General features: G+C 43.2%; 1 protein-coding gene across 1 annotated transcript in view; it reads right to left on the bottom strand.

The window, feature by feature from the left end:
• PEPD (peptidase D) overlaps positions 1 to 203 on the bottom strand; it is a 141,220-nt gene extending 141,017 nt beyond the window's left edge. Inside the window, exon 1 of the mRNA XM_085303752.1 lies at positions 101 to 203. Coding sequence (XP_085159878.1) covers positions 101 to 117 — 17 coding nt within the window. The 5' untranslated portion in view covers positions 118 to 203. The remainder of the gene's footprint in view (positions 1 to 100) is intronic.
• Between the last annotated feature and the right edge of the window lie 11,258 nt (positions 204 to 11,461).

Genomic DNA, 11,461 nt, shown 5'->3' with positions numbered 1-11,461 from the left:
GCTCTCCCGCCCGGGGCCCGCCGAGCCGAGCCGAGCCGAGCCGCTCCCTTCCCCGGGCCGGGCCGGGCCGGGCCGGCGCGGGCCGCAGCAGCGCGCTTACCCCGCAGCCGCGGCCATGTTGCCTCGCCGGACTTCGCCTGTCACGTGAGGGCGGGGCGGGAGCAGGCGCCCGCGAGGCCGGGCCGCGCCGCCAGGGCAGGGCAGGGCAGGGGAGAAGAGGGCGCCGCCGCCGCCGCCGCCGCCGCCGCCCGTTCCGCTCAGCCCCGCTCCCGCCCGCCCCTCACACAGCCGGGCCGCGGCCGTAAAGGGGCCGCGAGGGGCTGGGCCAAGGGCCGCAGCCGGCACGGGCCCGCCGCGGGTGTGCGAAATGGCCGCCACCTCACCTGGGGGGCGTCCCCCGAGGCGCCTCGCCCGGGCGGGCTCCCCTCGGGCGCCTCGCCCCGGGCGTGTCCCCTGAGGCGGCTCCCCTTAGGTGCCCTTCCGGCTCAGGAGGAGACAGGGGTTCCCCATACCCATCTCCAGGCCTCGGAGCACTTTCCTGTGTCGTCCCCTCAGAGGGCCTGAAGCCAGCAGAGCCTGACCCTGCTCCCTGGGCTCCCGTGACTCCTCCGCACCCGGAGCTGGCAGGGGGGTGGGCCAGGGGCTCAGGAGAAGGCCCCCAGGCTTTCCTCAGGCCCTGATGGGCACGAAGGACCGTCACCCTCACGACAGGCTGTTGTTCCTCRTGTCTGGCTTTCATACCGGATTTGTGGAGAAAGAGACCCAATGAGTCTCCTCAGCTGTGTGCTGAGTGACTTTCCTTTTGCATCTAGCTCCTTGGGGAACCCTTTGCAGTTTCATCAAAAAACGAGGCTTTATAAGTACCTTATATTCCTTATTATACCTTATATACCTATTCTGGCTTCTTTTACAAGAAACACCCATTCAAACAGTATGTTTACCAATGGCCTTCAAACAAGGTCTACTGTAGCCAATACCAGTTTTTTCACTGACTTCAGTGTGTTGAATTTGTTCCTATTCACACAGATTTCTTCAGTGTCAGGAAAGCTTGCTTTGCCGCCACTGTTAGGACTGGAGGGAAAAGACTAAAGTCTTCAGGTTACTCTTCAGATACTAATAATGGCTCCCAGCTTTCATTCTTTCCAAATCCCCCTTGCTCACCCATACAGTATTGCCATTCTTAAAAAAAAAGAAAGAAAGAAAAAAGAAAAGAAAAGAAAAGAAAGAAAGAAAGAAAGAAAGGTATCCTGTCTTGTAGTATCTGTTCTCCAAAGCAGGTTTTCTGGCTTCTTTATCCAGCTTATTTTAATTTCCTTATCTCTTCCACTGGGTCATCGTGCTCTGCTTCCAAAAACAGTCCTTGAGAGTTAGAAGAGTTACCTCTATTGTATTAAATCTCAGTAGAAAATAAGGCTCCATTCCTTCAGTCCTTAAGAAAAAAAAAAAAAGTTTTATGTTATTTGTTACCTAAAACTTCCTGTTCTCCTGTCTTAGGATTTGAGGGAATAAAACTTCTGCAACATGCACAAATTAAACTCACTTGCAAGGTGACTATACTGGCAGCCAGCTGAAATGCCAACCACAGAAATGATACCGGCAGCCAGATTGGGAGCAAGACCAGCTTTATTACACACATAGATAATGTTAATTCTCTCCTTGCACTGCATTTGACTCTGCAACTGAGATAATTCAGTGGTAGACCTTAATGTCTGAGAGACTAGTTTAGAGCACTTCCCTCTAAAGATTCGACTGACAGTTATTGTCACTTATCTCCCAGTAGGACTTATCTCCATGGTAAAGATCATTTGCTCTCACGTTGAAGGCCTGATTTTAAGGATTATTCAAACACTGAATAGAACTAACTTGCTCTTAAATAGTGAAAATTCAAATCTGCAGAATGAGACAAAGCAGAACAAAAACAGGTTAGAACACAACCTTCCTCTGTGTGCTTGCAGCCTTCCTGAAGTCTTGCTTCGAGTCCAGCCAGTGTCTAAATTACATGGAGCTATATACAGTTCCTAAGGGTCCCTGGGAAAATTTCATTTCCCTCACCTCCGAGGCTTAGCCTTCAGCAGTTTCCCCTCCTCCTCATTCCAAGCTGTGCCTGTCTTCTACCTGCTGCACACTCCTGAAAGTCCCCCTCTCCAAGGAACATGGGCAATTCCCCCATGGAAGGAGGATCCTCCCCACCCACGAGGGTCCCTTGTGCCTGAGCCTACCGGAGCCTGGCCAACAGGTCCGGCTGATACGCTAAATGGCAGCAAAAAGGAGACACCATCTGTCGCAGAGCCCAGGATGTGAATCAAAAAGCCCTGCTCTTATCACTGGCGAGCCCAGCAGTGTTTCTGGTTCAAGCATTTTAAAACTATGATTCCTTTGWACCCCTTTCATGTTGTAGGACTGTCTCTCTCCTCAGGCTATGCTCTAGTTAGCCAAAAGTAACTACATTGCATGAAAATCTCTTTTTATTCTTATCTTAAAGATCTAAATCAAGGCAWATTTTCTGTCACAGGCATTCATCTGGCAGAAAAGGCTGCAGAAAAGCAGCACATCGCCTGGTAGAAAAGGGGTTACTGTAACAAATGATCAMCTTACACTTAGACAAGAAACCAGCATTCATAAATTGATACTAGTATTTTTCGCTTTTCTATCGCTGTTCGTCCCTCTGTATTTTACATTTCTATCCTGCTGCTCAAGCAGAATCTAAGAGTTCACCTTACTGTCTCAGCAGCTGCAGTCAGTGCCTTTGTAGCTTCTGTTCCCTATTTAAAAAGAAATAACATTAGGTAAATAAACTTTCCTTTCACTGTTTGAAAATCACACAACTGTTGTGAATACAAGTCAAGCTATTTTCCCCTGATTTCACAGCACAATAGATGAAAATTCAGTGTTACCAGGGGCAGCTGCAGTCCCAGCGTGGATTGGGTGAAAAGCRAGGATTCTGTGCTGTGATCACAGCATGTGATACAGGAACACCCTTCCCTTTTGCTCTCTAGCCCAGACTGTGTGTTGGAAGAAGAAGAAAAAATAATCCCTGACTGCTACACAGCGCATCAGCTCCTCTCCCGCTTTGGGAAGGTGCCATGGTCAGAGACCTGAGGGCCTGGGACTGCCACAAGGGAACGCAGAGCCAGCATAGAGCCACCATAACATCCTGAGAACCCTTCACCGCCAGCATCATCCCATCAAGTGGACAACAGGGTCTAATGCTGAGTGATTAAGGTCACCTTAGGCACTCTTTAGTACATCCTTATGTGGATACATAATTTCATTACAAGTTTCAGGTGATTTCAAAAACTTCTAAAACATTTCTGTATTACACATGCCACCACAAATATAGAAATAACAGAAAMGGCTGATTTATCAATGCAGAGATTTTTCTAAGTTCAGCTTGATCTGTTTTTCCACTAATATTTCCAAAAAATTTTGGAAGCTGGTGTTGCTGGCTAAGATGTTCTATAATCTTGTTCATTTGGGATAGAAAAGCACTATTTAAGCATAGAGCAACAGATAGGTTTTGTAAGTATGTAAGTGAAAATACTTATATATATTGTAGAATCAGCTACTGGTCCAAAGTATTTATATAGATTCTTTGGCAAAGTGTGTTAATACTGTTTTTTTCATTGAGTTACTATACATGTATTCCTAACATTGTATGACTGAAAGAGATACACGTTCTGTCTTTGGCTGATACAATAGCCACATGTCTTTAACTTGGAATTGAGATTAGAAGGCCCCTTCAAAGTAACATATTGAATAAAAGCATCTGCCTTTGGCATTTTCATGATGAAACAATTTTGAGTAAATTTTCCCACAAGCTCTGAATTTATACTGTTGTATTGATCTTTTGGATCTTGAAATAAAAGTGTGATTTTTCCCAAAGCCTGCTTGAACTAAATTATTATAAAAGACAAGCAAGGTAAAGCACTATATTGCCTCATTACTCTCCCTGTTGACTTTCACTTCAATGTAAGAAATTCTAGTATGATCAAAATGTGCCCATCAAGGATTTGAGAGTCTAATGTAGTTTCTCAGTCTATTGATTGATTTTTATGAATATCTATAATTTTATTTTTGTCCTTAGGGGCAAATCCTTAGCTAGTATAAACTGTCATTGTTCCATTTAAATCAATCTGCCCATCTGTATTTATAAGTTGCTGTCACAGGAACTATTATCTCTTCAAATGTGTACAATGGCAGTTCTATCAAAACTGCTCAGAAGACTATTCATTTTTGTGGGGAGTTTGCTCTTTTCTTTTTTTTCAGGAATTACTGGTCAACATGGTGACACCTGTAATGTTTCTCTAATATCTCTGGCAGCTTGAAAGAAATCAATTCTTCTGTATTGCAGCATGTTGTTTTGCTTCAATAAAAGCAGACTCCTCAGTGATCTTCAGTGTGCTTGTTCATACAGTGTATATAATGGCTTTTTTTGCTAATACATGCCAGTGTAGACATAGTTTTTACCTCTCTGTGTGACTTTTGCATAGGGCACACTACCATGACTCCTGAGCCAAGTGTTACTTTGATTTTTCCAATAGTTGTGTGCTCTTACACAACTTACCAAACATGCTTCATGATGCCAGCATTGCTCAGTAACACTTAATTGTCGGGTATAAGAGAGAAGCTGCTATACTGTATTTTCTTTTTTAGAATTGTAATTAATTAGTATGACAGGTGAACACTTCTGTTTAAGTACACATTTTATAGGCAGTGGTGTAGCTGGTTTTAGGACATGAAGATAGTATTACTGCAGCTGGTACTCCAACAGCATTACAATGTTACTGCAGAAACATTTCGGAACAAAATTGTTTCACATTACTCATGATTTATTGCCTCAGCATTTTTCATTTTAAAATGCACATCTGTTTTCTACAAAGAAGAGTGGCAAATTGGCTATATTTTGAAAGGCAAAACCAAATTGTTACTAATGGTAGACAGAGGTGCTTTGTTCCCTTTTCACCTGCTATGGGAAGAAGCTGATGAAGTTACTGCACTGTGTGACAAAAAAATTTGTATAGCCTGCATTTTTGAACATATGACCAATTGCGTAATGGAAAAGCATCATTTCTCATGCAATTTTCCTGTGATACCACAAATTTTGCTGAACCCTAACAATATATTATACAGTTGTAATACAGAACATGCTTACAAATCTTAATTTTTCTTACATTACTCTCTACATAATATACTCTCCAACCAGTGCATAACAAATCAGAAAACAAGCTTATGATTTGCTTATGTAAATATTTTCTCAAAAGATTAATGCCTTTGAGCTTCTGCAGATTATGATTCATATCTTCACGCTGATTTAAAATCAGTTTTTCTTTTTTTGTTTTTTTGTAAGAAAATCATCTTTAATTATTTACTGTGAATAGGGAAAGTATTTTCCACTCTAAGATCTTGCATTAAAATTTTAAGCCACTGGTTTATCAAGATCTGTACTTTGTTGATGATGAACAAATTGTTCGGTCTTACATAGACAAATTAGAGTCATCTATGAAGAGAGTCTACTGATCTGGAACAAGTTAATACATTTCTTTTCAATTTTTGCAGGGACATTTCCTTTTTCTACTTAAAATAATCCTGCCATCCTTGCTAGCAAAGAAGGACCTGCTTCTTATGAGGATGCCTGCTAATGATGGAAACAACCAAGTCTACAGCTTTTCCTTTCTTGTGTTGTTCCCTTGCGCAGCGAGGGTAGGGCTGCAACTGCAGAGCGACAGGGTGGTTGCCATGGAGTCACATGCTTGCTACAGTGTGCAAACTCTTGGTGCAGCCATTTCTGGCCAAAAATCATTAGTGTTCCAGCCCCAAAGTGAATACAAGGATTAGTTTTCAGTGCCAACTGTGGAAGATTAGATATACAACTTTCTATTCGTATAAACTACTCATCTAATCTCTTTTTCATCAGACTGCAAATCTAACCCAGCTGGCTCCTGGCTTCAATTTAAAAACAAAGTGATAAGCAATTGGCCTATCTGATTATCTAATCATATTTTATGTCCTGTGTGATGACAGCAATGTTTCAGTTTGGTCAGACCAATTATGCTGCCCTGTAGCCAAAGTCCGTTCCCATAAGAAAGCTCTAACATGGTATTTTAGGAAGGAAAGGAGGAGATTGTGCAAGAATATGCTGAAGAAAGAGAAGATACAAAACAAGAGCTTGTGAATCAGAGAATCCAATTCTTTCTTGAACTTTAAAGAACAGCTGTTTCACCCAATTGCTCTCTCCTCCAAAGACAAAATATAGCCTTTCTTCTTGGCAGTGGAAGCTATACCAAACGCATAAAGTGGCCTTCTATCTGCGCAAAAGATGTTATACTCTTCTTAGCCTTTTAATAAACCAACTGACCAGTATTTATTTTAAAAGCAGCTTCTATTTACCTATATTTATTCAATGACTTCTAATTGGACACGGGTGCAAGACTCACTTTGTTGTAGGCACACCGAGCCCCCGCGGAGAGCACGCTGGCTGCGTTTTGCACACGCTGCCTCACCTTGCCCGCCGGCAGGCTCCCTGCTGAGGTTATGCTGGGCACAGGCACTTACAAAGCTACCTGCACGCACGCAGCTTGGGCAACAGAAATAATATCCACAGCCAYTGTCCTTTGCTGCCTAGGCTCAAAATTCAAATACAATTGCCAGTTTGTCCCTTCATCATTGTGAGCACAAAAGTGATTTCTGAGAGATGTTTATCTGTAACTCTGTCTCAGCTTCTGTTTTGCTAGATTATCCGGTAGTTTGGTACACGCTCAGACTGCTGCGAGAACAGCTTCGCTTGGTTTCTATCAATCAGTATTAGGAGTGTTCATGTAATYTGGCGTGAGAAGATTCAGAAAGGAAGCTCAAAGAACTGGTGTGATTTAACAGTGTGTGTGTGTGTGCGTGCACGTGTGGGTATTGTGTGTGGTATTTCCAAGCATCCTGTATTTCAGGTGTCATCTGTCTGCATCCTTGAAAATAAAAAGACTTGTACAATTTCACTAATGTGGTGCTACAGCTGTGCCATTTTTTTCCTAAGCCCTGACAGGCGTCTCTGTTTGTACGCAGGGGCTCTGTTTGAACCGTTGCCTGGTGTCCCTGCTTTTTGTGCTGCCAGGAGAGGTGTTTTGTTTTGTTTTGTTTTCATTTTCAGATGTGGTAACTTTTTTTGCTACTATTACTGCTGACAGCAAAAACTCTTCTAGCTGTTCATATGGCCAGCCAGAGATAAGGAATTCAGTTTCAGAAAATAACAAGGCTTCTTGCTGTGTTTCAGACCTGGGGAGATCCCAAAGGGCATCCACGTGCAGGCTTTGCCCGTGGATGCAGGCGAGGTGGGGCTAGTGGGAACTCCGCTCCCTCGGGCCTTTTCCTCCACACCCAGCTCCCCTTGCCATGAACAACTGGGGGGTTATAGAAGGTATAATGCAAGTATAAATCAGAACAGTTCGTGTATTAAACATGACATAGTAGTGCTCACTTAGGAGCTGACTTTGTTATTTTAATTATTGCCAATTGCATCCCTTACGCTGTACAGCACCTCTTTTTTCCAGTCTTCTTTTGCATCTGATTTAGTAGGGGCAGAAGAACAATAACATTTGCTGCTTTTCTAAGTCTGAGAGGAGAGGTAATTTTCACTTGTTTCCAAAAATAAAAATCCCCTCCAAGAATACAGAGAGAAGAAGAAATCTGCCCAGGCTCAGGACTCTTTCTGCAGTCGGATGTTAGGGCATGTTGATACCCTCCACCACCTCCTCAGTGGGTCAGGGCTCCAAGCGGTTCTGTCTCTGCATGGAGTTCACCCAGTTTCACTTTTTGGAGGGAGAATGGGAATGCAAAATCTCTGAGTCACACCCGTGAACGCAGCCCGATGACAGCCTGACTAATGTTGCTTTGACAACACCCAATAGATTTTACAGAGATTAAGGTCTTGTCAGAAACTTGTCAGCAGTAGTTTAGGAAATACTTACTGAAGATTTGCAGAGTTAACAACTCTGTGGGTGTTTGCTGTTTGGYTATCTACATAAACAAAGAGCTGGTGCAGCTGGAATAAAATCAGCAAAGTTGTTATTAATTTAGACTCTTCGGACATGTCTCTGCTTCAGGCACAGCAGTGACTACAGTGGGGCATGTTGATACCCCAGCTCATTTTAAAGCACCTAGCTTGGGACAAAAGGATGTCTAGCTACAACAGCACAGAGTTCATTGTGGATTCATTTACCCAGCTTTCAGCTTGAATATTTGTGCCAATAGGATTAGCTAAGCCCTTTAAAAATCATAATAAGGAGATACAAAGGACTCAATTCAGCAGCAGTATGATTCAAAGAGAAAACTCAGAGCTGCTCACAAAAGGAGCTGTGAAAGTCTATACAGATGGAGAGAAGGAGCTTACATTTGCTGGGTGSACACCCGGGGGGGCAGTGAGCCAGGAAACTCAGTATCTGCTGTGGGGAGGGCTGGTCTCTACTGCAAATCCTTTATGTCATCTCAAATGGAAAATGTCACACTGAAAAGAAGGAGAATCCTATTAATGAAGAGAGGTGGGGATAGTGTGCAGTAGGAAAGAAGGAGGGATTGTGTCTGGACTCATTTGTCAGGCAAGGACATTATCTGCTGTGAGACTTAGTGTTTCTGCAAGACTTTTCTAACTTCAGTGTCAAGGTTCGGGACCTTATCCATGGCACCAGTGCTAGCTGGCAGAACTACTCCTTTATTTGGAGTAATTTCTTATCAACAGCGCCTTGTTTTATGCACRTCACTTTTGCTTGTTAGGGGCTGGTCAGACAGACAGAAAAGGCAATTGCCCTCCGTGGTGAAGTGTTCTTTGTGTAATAACTTCTGGCTATGCGGAAGGACATATTTCCACTTACAAAAGTCACTTACCTCACCTATTGATCTAACCCTAATCTTAGAGTTATTTTCCTCTCTAACTCAAGAACAAACAAGTTAAAAACGTGCAATAAACAAAAATGTAAAATATAAAATGAGAACACTTAGTAAACTTTAAACCTCCACCCTGAGTAGCACCGCTTGCTGAGATAGCAATCTGTCAGAGCAGSTCTTGCTGAGAAGAGCAGTTTTCACAAAAGACTGTCTTCTTGTTCAGAGTATTTAGGACCATGGTTCATTACTAGGGCATGGATCAGGGGTAGGTCTTAAAAAAAAAAAAAAAAAAATTCACAAAAGACTGTCTTCTTGTTCAGAGTATTTAGGACCATGGTTCATTACTAGGGCATGGATCAGGGGTAGGTCTTAAAAAAAAAAAAAAAAAGAGTGAAGACTGAAGATCTGTGTGTTCAGAAGCCTCCTAAAGCTATGGCAACCAAGCCCAAGGGGGACAAGGATAGAAAATTTATCCAAATATTAACTGGAGAGAAGCACAGTACTATAATACACTGAAGAGGGAGTGAGAAATACCATTACTATGGCATCATGAAAGCCTGCCAGACTCTAATGAGACAGGCTGACTAACGGGGGAAGGATATGGGAGATGTTCAGCAGGAGCAGGCCTCGACCTTGGATCTGAGCCCAAATTCTGTAGCAGACAGCAATAATGAGAAAGGCAAGATCAAAAGAGACAGCTCTAACAGAGAGGCAAAAGAGATAGGTAAAGACACACGAGCACTTACCAAGTACTTCGCTTCTTGGTCCTTTGCGTTGGGCTTGACCTCTTGTCCTCCTGACTCTCTTTCTCCCGCTCATTCGAAGCCCCAGCCTGGCGAGCAGGCGTACCTGTGCCGGGCTGGCACAGCGTGCTGTACACAGTACGCCTGCTTAATGCATTCACAGCCACTCTGCATGGGTAATTTTTATTACCCAGGGGCATTTCTCTTTTACATATCCCTAGCCACAGTTTTACTGAAATCATTTTCTTCTTTATTGGCCTCTTACATTGTTAGAGTGCCCATGATTTCCCAAAGGTTAGATGATGAATGACAACACATCATAGAAAGACAAAATATAGGCATTTGCCAACTATAAAACTGATTTTTTTCACTTGATATGTTTCTTTTTCTTGTGTGACAAAGATAAGTAACCTTGATGGAGTGAACWGCACACATAAAAGTTTAACAAGCTCTCTTCTGAACCCAGGATCACACAAAAAATAGGTTTGGTTTAATAAAGACACTAGATTTCTACTACCACGACGGACCTTCAGAAAACGAATTAACTATTTTAAAGACATTTTCAGATAAGATCAGTTGGGTTCAATCCTGAAATGAGTTGTTCCTGGGCAGCCAGCTGGGTCCTTGAGAGACTCCGGAGGCCTCAGCAAGATCAGTGGAACGTAGAGACACATTTAATCACCACGCTCCCAAGCGCACTCCCAGCGCCTCTTAGTGCAGCTCAAGGGGCTCCCRGCCACCTTCCCTTCTCCCCAGGCTTCCCCTCAGACAAGGCAGAGCAGAAATGCCGTGAGCAGGAGGCATGCCTCCACATTTCCCCTCATTTTCCCCTCTTGTCATGAGCCTTTGATAGCAGCAAGAGCCCRGAGCCAGCTACACGCGGGGGATGACTTTTGTGCCGGCTCTGTTTTCTGTTCAAACAGCCATTCCCAGCGGCTCCCAGGAAAGAGAACATTAATATCATCACATTTCTRGCTGAGGCTGTGTGATCTCAGCCAAGCTTCAACTGGACCAATAGGTCTACCCTTAAAAAGGCAGGGAAAAAGCAGCAAGTAATATCAAAGTGTCCACAGGCCTCCTGTTAAGTACCTGTTGCCAGACTGTTGCAGTACCAGCAGATGAGAGGGGCCACATAAACATAGCTTTGATCCAAACATGTAAACAGCCTTTTCTTTCCAAACACTTTTAGTCTCTATGGGCATCAGTGAGCTGACCTTGAAAGAGGAAACTTACATTCAGAAAAAAAGCTCATGTAAAAGATAGACTAAGACACTATTTAAATGTTAAGTATATAAAAAAATCAAAATCTCTAAGTGAATATTTTCAGGCTCACTGACTTACAGACAAATATTTTGGTGGCAGAGTGGCAGGATAGAAAAATACAAAGTGCTCCAAATACTGTTGACATACCAAAGGCTATACATCTACTTATCCATACAGCACTGGTGGGAGAATAGGTAGCCAATTTTATCTGCTTTCTTTAGTCCTGGCTTGCTGCCCAAAGAGGAATGCTGATGAATGCTGCTATTTCACTTGATTCTTGCTCCCTTTTTCAAGACCAGATCCAAAACTCACTGTAGTTTTTTATAYGACTCTTGACAGTTACACAAGAATTTTGTCTATTACCAGGATGTCCAGAAATATATTTATGAAAACTTWAATTTCAGTGTTGCGGTGGATTTCAGAAGCTGCAGTTACAAAAATATTTGGACTCTGCCCCTTAAACAGAGCTATTTCTACAAGCTCAGTGGCAGAGTCAATATCTCAGTGACTGCGACTGCGGTTGAGATGTCTCCACACTGCCAGCTCTCCAGATCTGTCTTTGACACCTTCTCCCAGCCCTGCATGAC

Source organism: Rhea americana, unplaced genomic scaffold (genome assembly GCF_003343005.1).
Source record: "Rhea americana isolate MKP2758 unplaced genomic scaffold, rheAme1 scaffold_20, whole genome shotgun sequence".
Lineage (NCBI taxonomy): Eukaryota > Metazoa > Chordata > Aves > Rheiformes > Rheidae > Rhea > Rhea americana.
Note: the sequence above shows the minus strand (reverse complement) of the source record. Positions and strands in the feature narration are given on the sequence as shown.